Source organism: Carex rostrata, chromosome 31, assembly GCF_964058835.1.
Source record: "Carex rostrata chromosome 31, lpCarRost1.2, whole genome shotgun sequence".
Taxonomy (NCBI): domain Eukaryota; kingdom Viridiplantae; phylum Streptophyta; class Magnoliopsida; order Poales; family Cyperaceae; genus Carex; species Carex rostrata.
In genome coordinates, this window is record NC_135948.1 from 766,048 (window position 1) to 788,914 (window position 22,867).

The 22,867-nt window shown below is 34.5% G+C and overlaps 3 protein-coding genes across 3 annotated transcripts; all 3 read left to right on the forward strand.

Annotated features, from left to right (window-relative positions):
* The first annotated feature begins 4,536 nt into the window (after nucleotides 1–4,536).
* LOC144547176 (uncharacterized) lies at nucleotides 4,537–4,875 on the forward strand. The gene has a single exon (XM_078295766.1). The coding sequence runs from the start codon at nucleotides 4,537–4,539 to the stop codon at nucleotides 4,873–4,875; it is 339 nt and encodes a 112-aa protein (XP_078151892.1).
* A 1,853-nt stretch (nucleotides 4,876–6,728) lies between these two features.
* Nucleotides 6,729–11,468, forward strand: LOC144547393 (protein STRICTOSIDINE SYNTHASE-LIKE 10-like). Its single transcript, XM_078296025.1, has 3 exons — nucleotides 6,729–7,138; nucleotides 10,232–10,498; nucleotides 10,762–11,468. The coding sequence occupies exons 1-3, from the start codon at nucleotides 6,858–6,860 to the stop codon at nucleotides 11,336–11,338; spliced, it is 1,125 nt and encodes a 374-aa protein (XP_078152151.1). The 5' UTR covers nucleotides 6,729–6,857; the 3' UTR covers nucleotides 11,339–11,468.
* Nucleotides 11,469–14,508: 3,040 nt separating this feature from the next.
* Nucleotides 14,509–21,582, forward strand: LOC144547275 (2-isopropylmalate synthase A-like). Its single transcript, XM_078295877.1, has 13 exons — nucleotides 14,509–15,022; nucleotides 15,652–15,919; nucleotides 17,591–17,804; nucleotides 17,896–17,976; nucleotides 18,168–18,257; nucleotides 18,357–18,443; nucleotides 18,746–18,846; nucleotides 18,958–18,991; nucleotides 19,079–19,153; nucleotides 19,244–19,327; nucleotides 19,440–19,574; nucleotides 20,129–20,274; nucleotides 21,400–21,582. Exons 1-13 carry the CDS (start codon nucleotides 14,596–14,598, stop codon nucleotides 21,554–21,556), a joined length of 1,899 nt encoding a protein of 632 aa, XP_078152003.1. The 5' UTR covers nucleotides 14,509–14,595; the 3' UTR covers nucleotides 21,557–21,582.
* Nucleotides 21,583–22,867: the final 1,285 nt, after the last annotated feature.

The window sequence follows — 22,867 nt, forward strand, 5'->3', positions numbered from 1 at the left end:
TTATATTTTCTTAAATAATTCAATTGATAAATTCTACTGTGCAATTTGATTTTTGAACTTTTTGTGTATTTTTCCCAATAGGCGTGATCATAAAATCATACTTTATGTTAATTCGTAAATTGAGAATTAGCATTTATATAGAAGCTAACAAAAGATCTTTAATATAGCAGGCTGCATGATTAAAGTATCCAGATAATTTCCTAAATATGCCTTGATTTCTCCATTTCACCAAATTGCAGATGATCCAAGTTTGGTCATGTCAGCGACCTAACTCAAGCCAACTTTTTTTTTTTACAAATTGGTAGTGGCTACCAATTGAACACGAATGCGTATCCTATGCATTAACTCAAAAATGAATCTTTTAAGTTAATGAATCTCAACTGTCGGATTTTAAACGGAGCTAATTTAACTTCTGCTTATGATATAGAGGCCCTTTAATATTAGTGCGGATCTAGTCTGCACAAATCTTAAATCAGATCGGATGTTCAGGATTCATTAACTCAAAAGATTCCTTTTTGAGTAATGCAGAGGATACGAATTCATTGAACACAAGCCAACTTTTGTTATTCATGACAATTTTAGTGTCGTGGAAATTTTTATTAATACCCTAAAGAAAAAAATTTACAAATCTATCCTCGATTTTTTTTTAAAAAAAAAAAAAAAAAAAAAAAAAAACTACCCCAACCACCTCCTAGTGGAGTTGTCCACTCTCAGAACTTGACCGTCCCCCAATGGGGCGGTCCACCCTATTTTTTTTTCTTAGAGATCTTAGTATTTTCATTTAAATAGTTTTGTGGAGCTTTAGTTTTTTTTGGTTAAGATGTATGTCAAAAAATAAGACATTTAATATATTGATGAGTGATGTCGTAACTCTCTTTATAACTTTGACTTGATTTTTGAGTTTGATATTACAAGTCTAGATAACACTAATTAAGGACTTGGCCTTGATTCTTAATAATTTATTTTATTCAAATATATACAAGAAAATATGGTTAGATTACCTCAATGACCTTCAACTACATAAATATAACCATTATTTTTTTTAATTCCAAACAAAATGCTTTCGATGATTTTTGAATCATAAATATAACCATAATTCATGGAAAACATCAACAAAAAAGTGTTAGATATGTGTTCTAAAAGTTATCTTATGTTGATCACTTTTATATGTTATGTTTATGAATTGGATGCTACATGCATTTTGTTCCATGAAATTTATGTTTATCTTTAGAAGTGTTCAAGAAGATGCTCTTGGTCTTGAACCATAAAACTCTATATGATGACAAACATAAATCTCTAAAATGTGAAAATAAATTAATAATTACCGTGTAAAGGACATATATTGAACAATCATAGATAATTTCAATGATCCTTGAATAATAAATAAAATCATAATCGATTTAAAAAATAAACAAATGCACAAAATAAATAGTAAATGCATTTTAAAGTTATGGTTGTTGATAGAGCATGGGTGCGTCATTGATGTTTTGACAATAATAAAGTTATGGCCATTTAAAGAGCATGGGTGCGTCATCGATGTTTTGGCAATGAAATATCGATGCACTTCTGCCGTTGTTAAGTCGGGCATAAACCATCTGTGTGTTATCGGTGTTTTTGCACGGAAGCATCGTTGTTTTTTGAAAAAACTTTAAACATCCATAACTACGGTTAGGAAAGTCGGATTTGCGCGTATGACCACAATTCAGAAAGGGGGGACGAGACAGATCAATTCGGAAAGGGGGAGACGAGACGGATCCAAATTTTTCCTGGGAAAAATCCCTGGGCATTCAAAGAATCAAAATTGCAAAAAAAGTTGTTTAGTGTCTCAAAAATTCAGTTTAAGTTTTCTATCAACGGTAGACATGCAACGATCGGTATTTTGTTTAGTCAAAAGCCTAAGAGATTGATGAGTATTTTGGAGATAGGGAATTGTGATTATTTTTATACTTTTTAGACTTTTAAATTTATAAACTTAAATACCCAAAGAAATGTTAGTTGCAAGCGCACAACCTATCCTTGTAGTACTTTGGGTGTCGAACCACAGAGAGTATGGTAAATACTTAGTTTAAACTTTAATAATTAATTTCAGAAAATAAAAGAAAGTAAAGTAAATAAAGTAAATGGGGGGTGGTTGTTCTAATTAATCCTAAATTTGGGTTCAATACCCGAAAGAGAGGAGTTTTAAACAATTAAAGTAAATAAATGAAACAAATATTGGTTTGCTTTCAAGTAAAGGAGATCTAGGGGTATTCGGTTTACAATCTCTTGCTAATTCTATCTATTCGATATTTGTTCAAATTCATATATGATTTGATGAGGTTTCTAACCTAAAGTGTTAAAAAGGGTCACGGTCGTGAATTAATAACGTGCCTAGATAATTTCGGACTTCATGGTCGTTCTTCACCCTAGTTATCTAGATCCATTGAGCTCTCATTAGCCTATATTGACTAATTATTGACACAAGTATTTTGGTAGGTTGGGTTAATGTTCCTCGAATTTTAGGTGATGTCACCATCCTAAAGGGATATTTAACAATCACATTTACACAAAATACATATCAATACTTAATCAATCTAGGTGTCCTAAGTAGGGGTTTGACTTCATGGTCATTCTTCACCAAACCCTAACCCTTAATTTCTATAGTTCCGATTATCGGTATCAAAGTACGGTCGCTTCTAACCCAAAACCTAAGATATTTGTGTTCATAATTTGGTACTCTTCTCTCATCCTAACTTCTTTAGATCCTTTGCATAACAAAGCGATTCCAAAGCGGGACTACTGCAATTTCAAGTACTAAACTATGTAATCAACACAAATGATAAATCACAGAAATTAAGAATCAAATCCAATAAAACAATCATAATAAAAACAAATAACCGAATAAGATACAATTAAACAAGTTCATGCATTTACCTAAACCCCTAGAGAGAGGTATACTCCTTCATGGAGAGATCCATTATAAAAATGGACAAAAATAAGAAGAAATGAAATAAAGAAATGATTACACCCTTTCTTGGATCAAAACCCTCAATATTGCCGACTACTTGCTCAAATCTCCTTCTTTTCCCTCCTTGAAAAGCTTTCCTTGGCTGCAGAATTTTACGCTAAGTGTGTATTTTTCCTTGGAAATGGACATGCACCAAGGGGTGAGAGAGAGATGAGAGTTGTGTTGTGCCTTGAATAGGAATTAACCCCCCCTTTTATAGCCAAAGACTATGCCCAATCAAGAGGCATAGTTGTGGGGTGAATTGGGTTAGTGGGTGCTATTTTTGGATAGTTTCTCATGCTGCATTGTCCAAGTTTACCTGTAAAAACGCGTCCTTGGTACGCCAAAAATAGAAAAACTGTCAAAAACGCGTATTTCTGGCTGTCTGCGGGTCCAGGCGGATGCTTCGACTTCAAGTTTCCTTTTTTTAGATTCTCAGGTTGTAGATCTTCTCGTTAGTTTTCCAAAAAGTGGTCATATACCCAAAACGGAGTTACGAGTCAAAAGTTATGGCTATTTTAAGTTCAGGCTCCAGTTATGCATTCTGCTACAGTGCGGCCAGGCCACCCGCACTGGGCTCGGTTTTCCTGTGCAATCAGAGTGCGTCCACATTGATATCTGTGCATCCGCACGGATTTTGATGAATATTTTATTATACCTTTTTAAAATTGGCACGCGTTCAGAAATCCATCTAAGTACTTAGTGTGGCCGCATCACAAACCGTGCGTCCGCACTGAGCATTTTTCTTTGTTTTTCTTCATTTTCTGCAAATTAAAACCAAACAAATACAGTAACTTGATCCTAGGTGTATTCTATTCACTTTATATTCAAAATACAAGATATTTGGTGTTATTTTGTGATAAAAATCAGATTAAATATGTATATAATTTAGGCTTATAAGAGATTATTCAAGAATTATCCATATAATTATTTTATAATGCATTTACTATTTATTGGGTGTGTTTGTTTATTCAAGCAAATGGTATATATTGACAATAATCAAGTAATCCAATTATTCTCTCTCTCGCTCTCCAATTATTCTCTAAAAAAAAAGTTGGCATTATTGAGACAATCTAACCATATTTCCTTGTGTATATTTGAATAAAATAAATTATTAAGAATGAAGGCCGAGTCCTTAATTGGTGTTATCTTTAGACTTGTGATATTCAACTAACAAATCAAGTCAAAGTTATAAAGAGTTACGACATCACTTATCAATATATCAAATGTCTTATTTTTTTTGGTATACACCATAAACAAGAAAACTAAAACTCCACAAAATTATTTAAATAAAAATACTAAAATCTCTAAAAAAAAAAATAGGGTTGACCGTCCCACTGGGGGGCTGTCAGGTGTTGAGAGTGGACCATCCCCTAGTGAGGCGGTTGGGGCAATTTTGAAAAAAAAAAATCGAGGGTAGATTCGTAAAAACTTTTTTTAGGGTATTTATAAATATTTCCGAACTTGGTTCCTACAAGACCTAAATTTTTGCTCTTAAGATAGGATTACATCAAGGGTCAGCTTTGAGCCCCTACATTTTTGCTCTAGTGATGGACGAAGTTACAAGGGACATACAAGGGGAGATCCCTTGGTGTATGCTCTTTGCTAATGATGTGGTACTAATCGACGAGAGTAGGATAGGAGTTGATAGGCAACTAGAGTTGTGGAGACATACTCTAGAATCGAAGGGTTTTAGACTTAGTAGAACTAAAACCGAGTATATGAGGTGCGAGTTCAGCGTTGTCAGGTCAGATGATGGAGATGTCACTTTGGCTGGACAAATAGTGCCTAGAAAGGACACCTTTCGATATTTTGGGTCAATGTTGCAGAGTGATGATGAGATTGGTGAAGATGTTAACCATAGGATACGAGCAGGGTGGGTCAAATGACGAAAGGCATCTGGCATCCTATGTGACAGAAAAGTCTCACACAAGCTCAAAGGCAAGTTCTACATGACGGCTATCAGACCTGCGATGTTATATGGTGCAGGATATTGGGCTACTAAAAGACAACACGTTCAGAACATAAGTGTAGTAGAGATGCATATGTTGTGGTGGAGTTGTGGCCATACAAGACAGGACCGCATTAGAAATAATGATATACGTGACAGACTTGGAGTAGCACCGATCGAAGAGAAGATCATCCAACACCATTTGAGATGATTTGGACATCTCCAACGGAGGCCACCTGAAGCACCGGTGCGTACTGGAATTATAAGGCGTATCGAAAACGAAAGAAAGGCAGAGGTCGGCCACGATTGACATGGGCGAAGCAGTAAGAAGGGACTTGAAGGAGTGGAATGTATCTAAGGAGTGGGTCTCGGACATGAGCATGTGGAAGCTAGCAATTTACGTACCAGAACCATGGCCTAGTAGTAGTTAGGGATTATTTAGGGATAGTATTATAGGTCTTAGATCCATAGGATTAGGAATTTGGAGTCGAGGATGTAAGCTTAGGACTTTGACCACTACGATTGATAGTTTAGGTAGAATATAGTTAATATTAGTATTAGTATTATTACTATCACTATTACTTTCACTTTCGCTTTTATTTTATTATTATTTTTTTATTACTACTTATCTTTATTTTATGATTGTGATTGGATTTTATTTCTAGCCTACCCCAACTTTTTTAGTTCCTTGTATACGAACTCTTGTTAAAATAAAATAAACTCTCGACTGTATACGAACTCAAAAGGTTGATAATTTTTTTTCTATTCCTATTTTATTTTATTTTTTTAGTAAAAATTAGAGGCCAAAGGAACTTAACTATTTAGTATCAACAAGCAATTCTCCTATTTTTAAATTATTGATCATGATTTTCAATTTATAAACCTAAGGCGCTGACCATATGTGGTTGTCAATGCATATTGTTCAGTCTGCTTATTTCTACACTTCAAAAATCTTTTTCGGCATTTTTCAGTCGTATGTCGCATGATTTGGATATGACTTGTGAATATGGACAATAAAATATATATATATAGGGATGGCCGGATGGGCTACGCTACTCCATGAAGTAAAATGAGTTGATGTTCTATGCCGCCATATTTTTATTTTGAAAATTCAAACGACCGATCCGCGCGCGAATAGTTAGATGTGATCTCCATATTGAAATGTGCTTGGAGACCAAATTTTACATTTTTTGGAATTTTTTTACTATTTATTAAGCATTTTTTAAAATGGCTGATCCGATGGTTCAGAAAATTTTACTGTTTTTTTACTGTGCACAGCAAAATAGAAATTTTGACAAATGCTTAATAAATAGTAAAAAAATTCTAAAAAATATAAAATTTGGTCTCCAAGCACATTTCAATATGGAGATCACATCTAACGGTTCGGATCAGTCGTTTGAATTTTCAAAATAAAAATACAATGTGGAGTACAAACGCGTTTTATTCCATGAAGTAGCGTAGGACATCCCATATATATATATATATATAAAGAGGAATAAGTAACAACAATTTTTGAGTTATAATAAGTTACAACAACTATTTTTTACATTTTAATCTCTTTTGGATATCATATGCTCACACAAACATTTTGTATTACTTTGGTAATTTTTGCTTTCTATTTGTCATCCTATTTATAAATTTCTTCCAACAACTTAACCCACCTCGACAGTAGTTCTCAGAATAAAAAAAAATTCGTTCCAACCACTTCATAAAAACAACTAAAAAAATTAATCCGCAAATCAGAAAACGCTCCGAAACACCCCTCAAAAGTGCCGCCCCCCTTACAACTTTTGTTTATAGGTCCCCAGAAGATAACGGCACACATATCTACAAATAAACAGAAATAGAAACAGATCAACCACCAGAGATTTTTAAAGAAGGTGCATTGGAAGGATTGCCATATTGATCTCCTTCTCCTCCATGATACCCAATAAGATTATACTGACCATCGCTGCTGCGGTAGCCATAGCTGGTTTTATCTTCTCTGCAATTCCGAAGGATGATAATTCGACGGTAATAATTGCTGCGAAGGATGGAGACATGGAGATTATATCACTAGATGGTGCGGTTGGACCAGAGAGTATAGCGTTTGATTCGCTTGGTGGCGGGCCTTACACGGGTGTCTCCGATGGAAGGATCTTGAAGTGGAACGAGAAGGAGAACCGTTGGATCGACTATGCTTCGACATCTCCACCGGAATTGTTAGAATCTCGCTTTCTCTTCTCTATATTTTTTTTTCCTTTAGTCTTTTTTTAAAAGAAAATTATTCTCCTATAGCTGCTTAGACCTTGGGTCAGGCTGAACTTCAAGTAGAAATGTTTCTTGATTGACTGCATATTAATTAATTATTGCATGCAGAGCTTCAAGCCTATATATATATATATTGAGAAATAGCTAGGTTCTTTACTCTTTAGTATTTACAATGGATATGCCTATGTGACGTCTATATATATATATATGCATCCTCATATTCAAATTTCATAGTAATGCTAATAGAGGGTATGGGATTTAAATTTATGAATTCAATTAATTTGAATATTATCGTAATTAACGTGCTACTTAAAATCATTGTTTATGCTGTTTATTTAATTACGGGAAAAAAAATAGACCACTAAATTTAGAATTTCGCGTAATTTAACAGGAAATTTTTCTCAAGGTATAGTAGGCATATTTTAAGTACTTAATTGAATCTGTTTTTTTTATTATATATGTTGTTGCCAGGGTGTGATCAATTCTTTTCGGGCCTGTTCGGCCGACAAATGGGAATGGGCACGGGCACGGGAATTGAACTGAAAAACACTGTTCCCGTGGAAAAAAAAAATTCAGTTGAACTGAATTTTTTTTTCCCACGTGAACAGTGATTCGGCCGAACAGGCCCTTCTAGTGCTATCTTTCTTCCAAGCAAGTTGGTAGGAAGTAGTTCTTTATGAAAGCGAGCAATACTTTAATTTGTTGCATTCGCTTAATTAAGTAGGGAAATTTCACACAGACACAGGTAGCTAAGCTCAAAATGTTTTTTTCCTAACCTCCGGAACAAACAACTTGGTTTTTCGATTTTTAAAGTCCAAACAGTAAATCCAAACCGTTAGATGTTTAATCTATATTAAAATGTGCTTGGAGACTAAATTTCACATTTTTGGATTTTTTTTTTTTTACTATTTATTAAGATGGTTTGAAAATCGTTGTTTTTCAATGGTGAAGAAATTTAATAAAAACATCGATTTTCAAACCATCTTAATAAATAGTAAAAAAAATCTAAAAAATGTAAAATTTGGCCTCTTCAAGCACATTTTAATATAAAGTAAACATCTAACGGTTTGGATCGACTGTTTGGACTTTAAAAATTGGAAAACTAAGTTGTTTGTTCCGGATGCTAGGAAAAAACGGTTTGAGTTTTTCCGACCTATATATATATGAGGAGGGATCCAATTACACCCTTTTTGGTGACACCAAATTACACCCTATGTTTACAAAGTCCAAACAGTCGATCCAAACCGTTCAACTTGATGGATATGTTAAAATGTACTTGCAAATCAAATTTTATATTTTTTGGAATTTTTTTACTATTTATTAAGATGGATACAAAAATTCAACGGCCTAAATAAAGCAATTTTGCTAAATACTTAATAAATAGTACAAAAATTCCATAAAATATAAAATTTGATCTGCAAGCACATTTTAACGTATCCATTATGTTGAACGGTTTGAATCGACTATTTGGAATTTGAAAACTTTGAAAATTGAGAGTGTAATTCGGTGTCACCAAAAAAGGGTGTAATTGGATCCCTCCTCTCTCTCTCTCTCTCTCTATATATATATATATACACCCTTCAAAAATCTTACAACTTCGTTTTTATCCTCTAAAATTATTATCCTTCGAAATTTTAAAAACTCAAAAAATTATCCTATTTTTTGTGTTTTATATATAAACTCATTTTAAATTTAAAATGTTTTCATTTTATTCTTTATTAAAAAATAAAAAATAACATGCATGTATGACAGATTTTTAGTCTTCTTCCTGGCTGTTTTGCGAAGACAAATGATTCATTTCTTTGCATTTTTTTTAATAAAGGAAAAAATGTGATTTTTTTAAAATTTAAAATGAGTTTTCATTGAAATGGCAATAAATTGGATAATATTGTGAGTTTTTCAAACTTAGAAGGGTAAATATGATATTAGAAAGTTTAGATTGGAGGAATATGTAATTTCATAATTTTTGAAGGTTATACATAAAAATAGTTCTTAATTTATTCCATTGGTTGCTCTGCTACTTTATCTTTGCTTTCATCGAAAAAAAAAGCTGTTGTTTATATATTAAACGAAAGTGATGTTTTCGTCATGCTTTACATATTTGCGTACTTCTCATTTTTTTTAGAAAAAAGAAAGAAAGAATAAGGGTCAAGCCCCAATTCATGATTTCTATGTACCTTTCAATTAATATTAATTTTGGTCAGCGTTAGGTTCATGTTAGTTGTAACTTTATACGTACATGATGGTTTTATTATTCGCCACTAGGTACTCGGTCATAGTTGAGACAATGAGTTATATCGGAAGCCATGCTGCTCCTTTTCTTGAGAAAAGGAGGACCCTCCTATTCTTCAATTTGAACCGTTCAACATTGATCAAACGGCTTCAATTTCTTTTTAATATGGCACGAATCTCAAAGCACAAATAAATCAGATGTAATTAAAGCCGTTTGATCGATTTTTAAACCGTTCGGATTGGAGAATAGGAGGGCCCTCCTTTTCTCAAGAAAAGGAGCATTTAGTTCAACTAATTTCTAAATACTGAGGTGACATTTCCCGGTTATATAGGATAATAAGGACATAAAAACCTATATATATACGACCAAATATCTTTCATCAATCCCCATATTAATTAGTACCAATATAGCTAGCTAGTATAGTGTTTTGGTTTGGATGGACACCTTTCATCTTCTTTAATAATTAACTTAATAAACGCGCGAGCATTTACGTACTTCAACTAATTTTCTAAATACTGAGGTGACATTAATTTCCCAGTTATATAGAATAATAAGGACATAAAAACCTATATACGACCAAATATCTCAAATCAAATCGCTGTATCATTTATGACCCCAAGTCGACAACATATATTTTCTAGCTTTTATCATGCAAAACTCTTATTTTAATTAATAGCAACAAATTAAGTTACAGAATCCAGCATGCGCAATTCACACAATGAAAGAAATGGGAAATTTTTAAGCAATTGAAAGCAAGGCAGAACAAGTCAAAACTAAACACTAATGTAATTTCTAATATATATGGTTCAAGTTTGGAGAAGTGCAGGGGATCGCAAGACCTGAACCGGGAGCACAAGTGCGGTAGGCCCCTGGGCTTGAAGTTCAATGAAAAAACTGGAGGTTTGTACATTGCTGATGCATATCATGGACTCATGGTGGTTCCTCCAGGGGAAACAATTGCCAGAGTAGTTGCAACAGAAGCAGGAGGTATTCCGTTCGGCTTCACCAACAGTGTTGAAATTGATGAAGAGAGTGGTATTGTCTATTTCACAGATACCAGTACTCGCTACCAAAGAAGGTACGTATGTTGATTGTACTTGTCAGTTATGATATTTCCATGTAAAAATCGATCTATAATGAATGTAAAATATGGTGTTGTTGTCATCTCTGTATATTTAATGAGGCATGAATAGCCTTGAAAGAGATTTGTAGCTTCTCACTTTCTTGCTTGATCTAATGCACAAAGTAAAAAAAGAAAAAGAGAGAGATTTATTGTTTTACCTCACAATTAATTAATTTTAATTATCATTTTTCCATCATTAATTAATTCTTGACTTGTAGGGAATATATGTCAACAATTATCTCCGGCGATCGTACGGGCAGGTTGATGACGTATGATCCAAAAACCAACGAGGTTGAGGTCTTACTGGATAACTTATCCTTCGTAAACGGGCTGATGTTAAGCCAAGACGGCTCATACCTTATCTTCGTCGAGACCAGCACTTGTAACGTTTGGAAATATTGGCTTCAAGGAGCGAAAGCCAAAACAGTTGAAGTAATTACGGAACTCTCCAGTTATCCCGATAACATCAAGAGAAGCCCGAGAGGCGGGTTCTGGATAGGTCTGCATTCGAGGAGAACAACTCTAACCAAGTGGGCCCTCTCTTTTCCCTGGGTAAGGGACCAACTCCTCAAAATGCCGTCGGGTACAATCCTAGCACTTTCATCTGCAATGAGCAGCATTGGTAGACCAGCATTAGCTGTGAGACTCACCGAGGAAGGAGAGATTGTTGAAATTTTGCGAGGTGGTGCCGGGAAGAAGCTCAGCCATGTTAGCGAAATTTATGAGAGAGATGGCAAATTATGGGTTGGTTCGGTTATTCTGCCATTTCTTGCGGTGCATCGTTTTTTAATTTAATTTAATTTTTATTTGGCTCTTTCCTCTGTAAGCATATATATATATATATATTGTCTCAATTGAACTTGAGATTGTAATAACACGCACAATGAAAAGAAAAGATCGATGTATAAAATTTAATTATGTAAAATCTGCAGGTTAACAAGAGAACCGTAAATATATATGCAGAAATTAATTGCATGTTTCAATTGTTCGTTTTATTTTTTATTGATTTACTTTTCTTTCCTATGTAATTTTATTGTCTCAATTGGATCCGAGGTTGCGGTAGTACACAAAATTAAAAGAAAAGCTGAAAAAGAAAAAGAATCACATAATCATGTAAAATATGCATGGTTAAATAAAAGACCGTAAACATGCTGGAATTTAAATGTCTCAATTGTTCAATCAATAGGTGGGTTACTCCTTTTATTTAAACAGATAAGCATTTATTAGCGGGGATTGTTATTAGATGACATCATAATTAATGTGGAGATTGTTATTAAAGGACAGTATAATTAATGCGGAGATTGTTATTAAATGACAGTCTAATTTAATGCGGAAATTATTATTAAATGATAACGTCATTTAATGCGGTGATAAATGAAAATTATTAGCGGAATAAATGAGGGGTAGCGCTATCTTCAGGGCTAGTTTTCAAATATTCAGCGCTCAATCCAAATTTTTTACAGTTATACCACCTCTACCCCTAATTAATGTTTTCCGTAATTTTTGTTCTATACTTCATTAATTCTTTTCAAAGGAAATTATCTATGATAGAATTGAAGAAATTTTTTTATAAACCATAAATAGAAAAACAATTTTTAGGGAACCAGCATGATTGTTTTTTTTTTTTGAAAAACCACAAAGACCGAGTGGAGCATTCGGTCTCCACTTTTTTTTTTCTCCAGACCGAATTCTCCACTCGGTCTCACCATTTTTTTCAATTTTTCACAGATTCGGCCACATAAGATCCGAATAATCCTTTTATGTATATGTATAGAGAGTGACTTAAAATTTTAAAATCCAAAAAGTCGATCCGAACCGTTCATCTTGTTTTCCATATTAATATGTGCTTGGAGATCAAATTTTACATTTTTCTGAATTTTTTTACTATTTATTAAGCCACTTTGAAAATTGTTGATCCAACGGTGGCTGCTAATTTTACTGTTTTGTTAAGCCACCGTTGGATCAACAATTTTCAAAGTGACTTAATAAATAGTAAAAAAATTCAGAAAAATGTAAAATTTGGTCTCCAAGCACATATTAATATGGAAAACAAGATGAACGGTTCGGATCGACTTTTTGGATTTTGAAATTTCAAGTCACTCTCTATACATATACATAAAACATATGCCACACCGTTTGCCGCACGGAAAAGTTGAAAAAACAGTGAGACCGAGTGGAGCATTCGGTCTGGAGAAAAAAAAAAAGTGGAGACCGAATGCTCCACTCGGTCTTTGTGGTTTTTCAAAAAAAAAAAACAATCATGCTGGTTCCCTCAAAATTGTTTTTCTATTTATGGTTTATAAAAAAATCTCAGAATTGAAGGAACAGTTGTCCAGCCGTTAGGCCCCTTTATTATGGAAATAAGTAAATTATATTTTTTTACAAAATTGATTTTTTGTGGTTTACATTCATATGGTGTTAACTATAATCTATCATAAAAACTAATATAGTACTAGAGTAGTATCAAATATTTCAGAAACCTTCATAACAAACAAATTATTATTCATTAATAAACTAAAACCTAAGCTGAATCATATCTATTTGATATTAATAAACTAAAACCTAAATTAAAGTACACAACCTACTTTGCTATTACTTCCATAGTATGAAATATTTTCAAAAGTATATCTATTTGATATTTTGAAAAATATCAAACATTATTCAAATTAGAAAATTAAATATCATATGTATCATATTATAATCAATTTGAATGATGCTTACCATTCCATCTAACAATTTTAAAATTTTGAGGGTGTACGCCAAAATTATTTTGAACTATTAATTGAATTTCAAATTAACTCAAATATCAAAATGATTTTAATTTTCTAATTTAAACATTTTTATTTTGCCCAAAACATCACATAAATGTACGCCATAATTACTCTAATTTTTTTCTTTTCAGAAAATCATTTTTTTGTAGCATGCCAATTTGGTTGCTGCCGAGGATTATGATTTGTTTGATAATAGTATATTAATATTATCTTTGCAAAAAATGAAATTTTCCAAAAAAGAAAATACTTGTTTCAATATCTAGGATTTGTTTTGATAATGGGTATGGATAATTATCCATATTTGTATCCACTTTTGAACCGAAATCTTATCTGTATATGGACGAATCATATTTGATTAGTTTGCACCTCTGCGTCTATCTCATCTTGAGATTTGTGCAGTCTATATATTGATTATTTGAAGAAGAGTAAACATGTGAATAAATAAGATAATCTTCTTGGTGTGTAAGTCTTTCATTTTTTTTTTTTTTGAAAAAGATCTTTTATATTTTATGATGGAGCATATCAAGATACGTACATAGAATTTTCTTCCAAATGAAATGTTGTAAAAGGTTAAAAAAATTAATGACATTTCTTTGCTACAATCAAGTGATACAATACAACACCGATCAATAACATCTTGAATTTTCTCAAAGAACCATGGTAATATTCTCTTCCATATTTAATGCATTAAATAGATTCTTTTTATACCGTTCAAAACAAAAGAAGTATGTATTAAATAAGGATAAATATGGTATACTGAAGCAAAATTTTCTCTTTGCACTCAATAATACAATTTGAGCTTTTAAAATAGCACTTCTCATAAATGAGAGATAAATTACTGTTAAGAAAGTTAACATATGAGGAGAGAGAGTGTGGAGAAAAAGAGAGGACATGGGTGAGAAAATTTGTATAATTATTTTAAAATAATATACAATAGACATTTAGATTTAAAAAAAATACCGTATTATCGTATCCTAATACGATACGTATCCACACAATATAGCACATGACTGTCATCGCAATAAGCAACAGCTTCCTTCTCCGATATCATCCGTGGACGTGGCCTCCACGCCTACTTTATGGAAAATCATTACTCTCGTTGCACCACCGCACATGTCACTGTTGTAGTGCTATGGGGGCTACCTTTTGAATATTTCATCCGTTCTGATGTGGTAAACCATGTTCAAGCGGAGCACTGTCCGATGAATACTCCGCTCACGCGCCGCCACAAAATAGAAGACGAGAATCCTAAATGGCTAAACCCTGTCTCTTTCCTCTGCCATGGCTTCCTCCATCATTCTCTTCTCGCTTAAACCCTTCTCCATCAACCCCACTACCTCTCACTCGCACCGCCTCTCCACCGCTTTCTCTTTCAACCCCGCTAGAAGCCCAGCCCTGAAGCCTCTCTCCTTCTCTCTCTCCACCACCGGTCCAGTCAAACCCCACTCCAGATCAATAATCTGTTCTGCCTTACCACACCCCCGACCAGAGTACATACCCAACCACATACCCGACCCGAACTATGTGCGAGTGTTTGACACGACCTTGCGAGATGGTGAACAGTCGCCTGGTGCCACCATGACCAGCGCTGAGAAATTGGTTATTGCACGGCAGCTTTCAAGACTGGGGGTTGACATAATTGAAGCCGGGTTCCCAGCTTCTTCGCCTGATGATCTAGATGCGGTTCGGTCAATTGCTATTGATGTTGGTAGTACAATGTCTTAATTGGAAATGTGACCCAAATACCCAATGGGGAGTTGTAAATCAAATAAAATATAATTTTTCTGCACTAGTTATATTAGAAACAGAGGAATTATAGAGGGAGAAAGTGAACAAAAGAAGAATGGGGCTACTTTATTGAGCATGGAATCCATCCGATAAGTAATTGAATCATAGATAGAAACCTAGTTGGGAATAAACTCTTTGGAATGAAAATGGGGACATGCCTGCCAAAACAAGCAGTAAAGGCTGTTAGATTGGGTATACACTGGTTTGTGTTGTAATTTATGGTACCGAATCTGACTAGAACTGTGCCAAAATATGAGACTATTATCTGGTATACTGTATTTGCTAGTTGCATACCAAGCCACAACAGTTATGTCCCATCCAGTACAATAGAACTTGTGCAAGTCAGGAGAATTAAAAAATAAATGTAGAACTATTAAATATAGGAGTATCATGTACCTGCATGGCTTCTTTGTTCGTCATTTTGTATAATCATTAAACTCCATTATTCTATCAGTGCCAGAGGCCTATTTTATTTGACCTTATTTCTTTCTTGAAAGGAAGAATGTTTTTGAATAAGTAAACAATACATGAAATTTTGGTATGCGACAGGTAACAACTCAGTGGGAGATGACGGCCACATTCCCGTCATTTGTGGACTTTCCCGGTGCAACAAGCGAGACATAGATGCTGCTTGGGAGGCTGTAAAGCATGCCAAAAAGCCTAGGATTCACACTTTTATTGCTACCAGTGAGATCCACATGCAGCACAAGCTGCGCAAGACAAAGGAGGAGGTGGTAGCAATTGCCAGAGAGATGGTTGCGTATGCACGCAGTTTGGGCTGCCCTGACGTTGAGTTCAGCCCAGAAGATGCCGGCAGGTAATTACAAATGATAGGAGTACTTTTTGGGTTTTCTGTCAAACACAAAATACAGCATATTTGTATTTAAATTTTGTTACATTAGGTTCTCTCTTATTGTATAAATCAAGGTCAAGTCGAGCGAAGAGCTCTAGTTTTTACCCGACAGTTTTGCATAACTGAACAAAGCTGCCTCATAGTTTTTTTTTTTTGAAGGTTGTCGACAATTGTCGGCAACAAATATATTGAAAAGAAAGTGTATTTACAAGTTTTCTACTTAGCACAAAAGTAATCTATTTAGTAAATATCGCTGTCAGGAGTACACAGTACGCCCCTGCCTGATCTAACAATCCCCTTTTACACTTAATTTTATATAAAAAGCTCCTAATTATGTAAATTTGTTGTGGTTTCATCTATTAATATACTCAAGGTCTTTGTTGTGCCCGAGAAGGTCCTCCTGTTCCTCTCCTTCCACATAGTCCAACACCCTCCTGCCCAGGCCATATCCCATCTGCATCTTGCCCTTCCCTGCAGTGCCATTTGTCCTCCCAACCAGGCATCCTCTATGTTCTGCTCCATGCGGGTCGGTATATTGATATGGGCACACAGGCCTCTCCAAAACCTTCTTGCAAATGGGCAAGACCACATGATGTGACCCATCGTTTCCACACTTAGACTGTTGCACAGCTTGCATCCCGTGTTTATCTAACATCCTCTGATAATTAGGTTTTCCTGTGTGAGGATCTTATTGAGTAGCATTAGCCAGATGAATACCCTAACCTTCATTGGCACCTTGAGCTTCCACAAGACACAATGATACGCGGTTGTATCCCCGTGTTGTGAAGTTCCAAGTAAGCCGATAAGACCGTGAACATGGCATTGGCACTCCAACGCAAAACTGCCTCATAGTTAGTTTATAGTCAAAACACCTATACCATCTTAGTTGGTTTTAGTTCAATGCAGACACAAAGGAGGCTGTTTACTAGGCTAAAACATGACTTGTTCAAATTCGTCAGCATATATTTTTTTCTACTGCATTCCTGACTGTTGGTGTTATTTGACATCATCCCAAAAAATTTAGCCCTAAACAAGACCTTGGTAGTTTTTTTTTTGTTCTATTTTGCAATAAACACTTTAACTGTTGTTATTGGAAATGTGTATCTTTATTTGACTAAAGTTTCATTATCTTTTTAAGAGAATTGCTAAAGATCCTCAATGAGATCCATCTAATTCTGTAATTTGCATGTTGGTTTCCACTAGCTTCAAAAACTTCTGTACCATCCTGGTTTAGTTAATTTTAATCATAAGTTGGTATGTAGTTGAACCTATACTATTAAAATCCTTTTTATTCTTAATGCAGAAGACTAAACATTGCCGTCTTAAGTTCTTATCGCTTCAGACATGTGTTTACTATGAGAAACTGACAAGATTATTTTTCAGAATGCTAAATTAAGCCTTTCATTCAAATTTTTTTAATGCAGTGTTTCTAAGCACGAATAATCTTATCTAGTTATGATTTCTTCTTATTAGTTGCAATGCTGAATTTTTCTAAAAGTAGGAAATTCATTTTTCTGTAAAAGCTTTTTTTTTTTTTTTCCAAATGTCAGATATCATATCGTGTTTACTTCGTGAAAATCATTTCTCCTTTTAAATTGCCCAGGAATTAAGTCGCATTTACAAAGCCTAATGCAGGTCCGATCGCGAGTTTTTGTACCTTATTCTCGAGGAGGTAATAAAGGCCGGTGCAACCACACTCAACATTCCTGATACAGTTGGTTATAATCTTCCTGGTGAATTCACCAACCTAATTGCAGACATTAAAAAGAATACTAAAGGAATAGAGAACGTCATTATATCTACGCACTGTCAGAATGACCTTGGTCTTGCAACTGCCAATACACTTGGGGTACAAGCATTTAATAACTTATTGAAGAATTTCAAGTACAATTACAAAAAAAAAAATGGAAAACCTTACATTTGTTTTAAATTTAATTTAGGGGGTGTCTGCTGGTGCCCGCCAAGTAGAAGTGACTATCAATGGAATAGGAGAAAGAGCTGGGAATGCTTCTCTGGAGGAGGTAAAAGCATTTTTATTTGAATTATTCTTTCTTTCTGGCCCTCTATTTTGGTATCTTACCACTCTTAGTGAGTAGATTTACGATAGTACCATTGCATCTCTGGTGCAGTGTGCTATGGTTCCAATACTCTATAGCTTATTTTGATTTCACCTGTACTCAACTTTTTTGTTTTCAATGTCCTCAACTTTTAGGTGGTCCTCACAATAAAGTGTCGTCAGAATGAAATGGGAGGGGTTTATACTGGAATTAACACTCAGCAGATCATGATGAGCAGCAAGATGGTATAATTACATGAACTATTAATAAGTAATGCATTTTTCCTTTGTCTGCTTCTCTCTGTGTACCTGGGTTTGTTGTGTTAACATCCAAAATATGTGTAGGTACAAGAACATAGTGGATTAATTGTGCAGCCGCACAAAGCTATTGTAGGAGCTAATGCATTTGCTCATGAAAGTGGTATTCATCAGGTAAAAAGCTCCTTTTCTGATCTTTTCTTTTCAAATCACAAGACTCTAAAGTGCATTAATTGGCCTAATTTGCTTGATAGAAGAAGTTAAATTTTGATTCTTAATTTGTGGTCCTAAGTTAATACCTGTGAGATTTTCTTGAGGCTTTTGCATCACTTGTTTGAGGCTTGCCCATTTGCAAGAAATGCACGTTACCTCATATATTGAAAGACCACATGATGCTACAAAATATGAGGTAACGTGCATTTTTTAGGTTATCATATTTTGAGGCTTTTGCATCAATTGTTTTTATTTTTATACAGGATGGGATGCTTAAATACAAGGGAACTTATGAAATTATATCCCCTGAAGATATTGGTTTAGTGCGCTCTAATGAGTATGGTATTGTTTTAGGAAAATTAAGGTAAGATAATATTTCCTTTGTTTTTTCCTTTTTGGACTACTTAACCCAATCATGTGATATTAAGCAAAGCTACATGGTAAGATAACTAATATTTGGTCTTCAACTTTCCAGCGGTCGCCATGCTGTGAAGAATAGGCTAATTGAGGTAATGTATATCCTGCCTATCTTTCATTGTGCAAGTCCTCTATGATGGATGCCCAGTAAAGTGCCTTAATTCAACTGTTATATTCAGCTCGGTTATGACATCAGTGAGAAGGAATTTGAAGACTTCTTCAAGCGCTACAAGGAGGTCGCTGAGAAGAAAAAGGTGAGCTGCAGTTTATAATTGCTTATTTGAATTTCTAGGCAAATTTTGTACTTGTTATGTGATGTGAATTATCTTTCATCATGGTTGCAGCGAGTAACTGATGACGACATAGAAGCCCTTCTCTCAGATGAGATATTTCAACCTAAAGTTATTTGGTCCCTTGGTGAATTACAGGTACTACTTTTCAGGACATGCTAATTGCAGTTTTGTTTAGTTTACTCTGGAGGGCAAGGCAGTTCTTGCTTCTTGAGAAATATGCCAATGAGCCTTTTTTTTTTTTTTTCAGGTTACATGTGGGACCCTCGGCCTCTCTACAGCTACAGTAAAATTAATAGCATTAGATGGAGAGGAAAAAATAGCATGCTCTGTAGGTACAGGACCTGTTGATGCTGCTTACAAGGCCATTGATAGCATTGTCCAGGTTTCTTTTCTTATATTAAGTATATGAGTTTTATTCCACTAATTAAAGAACGGTAGCTTACCGAACTAGCTAGACCACTTGTGCACTGTGTGATTTTATGGTCTTGGGTGAAGGCTAATTGACCTGTTCTCTTTATTTCGAGTTCTGGTTAAACTGAGAATAGAAGATCTGATATGGGTGACCATGTTTGGCAACATTTTGCGCTGACTCCAAGGGTTGGCCCAACCAGGTTGAACATTATGGACCTACCTATCAGGTTAAGTGTTTGAGTGAGATTTCTGTAAAACCTCAACAATCCCAATCCCAATATGACATAGATAATAATAAGGTCTGAAGGCAATGCAATAAAACAAATTAGGGGTAGAAGTTCTGGCCAAATTTTGTTACTGGTACCATACTGTCAGGTAATTCCTGTTATATGGCTGTACTAGACTGTGATTTTTGACCTGTATATGCAAGAGCACTTCAATTATTGTCTTTTTTTGTTTTGTTCTTGTTCATTAATTGTCAAACCATCATATTTTATATTATGCTTGTGTGATTGTTATATTTAGGTCCCGACTGTGTTAAGAGAATACAGCATGAATTCGGTTACACAAGACATTGATGCAATTGCAACTACCCGTGTGGTAATTGGTGGAGACTCAAGCATCACCGCTAAACATACATTAGATGGAGTGACCTTGGATCGCACTTTCAGGTTCAATTTCCTATTTATTGATGATTTGTTTTCAAAACACTCCCTCTGTTTTTATGTACTTGTAAAAAAAAATGCAAAATATTGATAGCTCGCTACATGAACAAGATATCCAAAGAAATATTTCTACTTTCACGGTACCTGTGTGGGCCAAATTTTTTCTTTCACTACTCAAAAACCATTCTACTATATTAGTCTGCCAAAATAATTACAATTTAGGCATATGAGACAAGGGGACAGAATCAGAAATTGTTAACTTTGAACTAGATTGCTGAAATTGCACTTATAATTATGGGTAAATAGGTCATTCTGACGTTCAGTATATTGTTTATTATTTTTTTCTTCTGAAAATCGAATGGGGGTCTTTGTTTATTTTATTTTATATATGCTCTTCTACATTGTGATGTTAAAGTTTGAAGCATCAAAAGCAATTGTTTGAATTGTTAATTCTATGGACTTATTTCTGATGTTTGTGTTGTTATCTGACCATTCTACAATTAAGATTTGAGGTTCCAAATGATAAATTCAAAAACATGGATCATAATTATGCTGACGCTTCCAATTTCACCTTTTGACTAGCTGACTTGCGACAAGGAAAATGAAACATACAAGTTCAGTTGTTTTATACAGACTTAAATTTTCAGTAAATTTAAATCAACTGAATTCAGAGGGTTGGCACTTGTTGACTCAGCCTGACAAACCTGATATAGTTTACTGTGGTGGGTCTCTATCAGGGTTTCTTAACCCCACTGGCATGCCTGAATGGTCAGTCAAGCTGGCCGGTCTAATCAGACCCTGCGAGTGAAGTCTTCTTTTACTAAAGAAATCTTTCTAGTTTGACCTGATCCAATAGGATAATACGTTAGGTTGTCTACTACTCTTTTGAGCTTCCAACAAGTTGGATATGTTCCTTTAAAGTTCTAATAGAAAATGCTAACCCAATCTGGTATTGCACCAAACCTTGAGATGCAGGAGTCTCTTTTGCCTTGTTAGTCCTTAATTTATGTCATGTATGAATAATGATTCATGAAAAGATGATTTTCAGCTAATATATCAGAAGTCAATGTCCCCCTTGTATATTTCATTTGAAATTTTTTGCAACTTGATTTCCTTTTGTTTATTTTTCAGTGGGAGTGGTGCGGCAATGGACATTGTGGTTTCAAGTGTCAGAGCTTATTTGAGTGCACTAAATAAAATGCTGAGCTTTGTGACAGTTGTTAATGCTACCAGAGAATCACCAGAAGGCAGCAAGACCTATCAAAATATTGAGCAAAATTCCGAGTAAATTTTTTTGGTAAGCAAGCAAACAAATGAAGAAACATATAATAAGAAAAGATGAGCTAGAGCTGCTGAAAGTGTTAGTTGTGATAATTTTAGATAAGTTGGTTCAGGTTGCTCCTTTTCCTTTGGATTTTGGTTCTTTGGTTGACCGAGCAGAGATTAATGAGGATGATTGAATTTTAGTTGTGATAATTTTAGATAAGTTGGTTCAGGTTGCTCCTTTTCCTTTGGATTTTGGTTCTTTGGTTGACCGAGCAGAGATTAATGAGGATGATTGAATTTTAGTTGTGATAATTTTAGATAAGTTGGTTCAGGTTGCTCCTTTTCCTTTGGATTTTGGTTCTTTGGTTGACCGAGCAGAGATTAATGAGGATGATTGAATTTTAGTTGTGATAATTTTAGATAAGTTGGTTCAGGTTGTTCCTTTTCCTTTGGATTTTGGTTCTTTGGTTGACCGAGCAGAGATTAATGAGGATGATTGAATTTTAGTTGTGATAATTTTAGATAAGTTGGTTCAGGTTGCTCCTTTTCCTTTGGATTTTGGTTCTTTGGTTGACCGAGCAGAGATTAATGAGGATGATTGAATTTTAGTTGTGATAATTTTAGATAAGTTGGTTCAGGTTGCTCCTTTTCCTTTGGATTTTGGTTCTTTGGTTGACCGAGCAGAGATTAATGAGGATGATTGAATTTTAGTTGTGATAATTTTAGATAAGTTGGTTCAGGTTGCTCCTTTTCCTTTGGATTTTGGTTCTTTGGTTGACCGAGCAGAGATTAATGAGGATGATTGAATTTTAGTTGTGATAATTTTAGATAAGTTGGTTCAGGTTGTTCCTTTTCCTTTGGATTTTGGTTCTTTGGTTGACCGAGCAGAGATTAATGAGGATGATTGAATTTTAGTTGTGATAATTTTAGATAAGTTGGTTCAGGTTGCTCCTTTTCCTTTGGATTTTGGTTCTTTGGTTGACCGAGTAGAGATTAATGAGTACGTTGATTTCAATATATATAGAAAGATCGGATTCAATGGTTCAGATCTATACTTTTGGATTGGATTCAATGGTTTTGATCTAATATAATTGCTTTTAGAAACTCTGCATATACAGAAAAGTTGATGCCAGAAAATCAATTTGTTTATGGGTCGCAATGATTTTGATCCATAAATCGGCTAATTTCAAAAACAGTGCAGGGCTTCTATTTGTTTCTCTTCTCTTCTTGCGCAGCGGCTTCTCCATTTTATATATATTAGTGTACATACCATTTATGTAATTTATATGTGAACATTATCATAATATTACAGGTAAAAAAGTTATAAATTATT

Bases quoted from the DNA above. Each gene is read 5' to 3' on its own strand.
- LOC144547176 (XM_078295766.1), top strand. From the start codon at position 4,537: ATGGACGAAGTTACAAGGGACATACAAGGGGAGATCCCTTGGTGTATG.
- LOC144547275 (XM_078295877.1), top strand. From the start codon at position 14,596: ATGGCTTCCTCCATCATTCTCTTCTCGCTTAAACCCTTCTCCATCAAC. The intron at 18,444-18,745 runs GTAAAAAGCTCC...ATTTTTATACAG, and splicing joins ATGAAAGTGGTATTCATCAG to GATGGGATGCTTAAATACAA. The intron at 18,992-19,078 runs GTAATGTATATC...TGTTATATTCAG, and splicing joins TGAAGAATAGGCTAATTGAG to CTCGGTTATGACATCAGTGA.
- LOC144547393 (XM_078296025.1), top strand. From the start codon at position 6,858: ATGATACCCAATAAGATTATACTGACCATCGCTGCTGCGGTAGCCATA. The intron at 7,139-10,231 runs GTTAGAATCTCG...ATATGGTTCAAG, and splicing joins TCGACATCTCCACCGGAATT to TTTGGAGAAGTGCAGGGGAT. The intron at 10,499-10,761 runs GTACGTATGTTG...CTTGACTTGTAG, and splicing joins AGTACTCGCTACCAAAGAAG to GGAATATATGTCAACAATTA.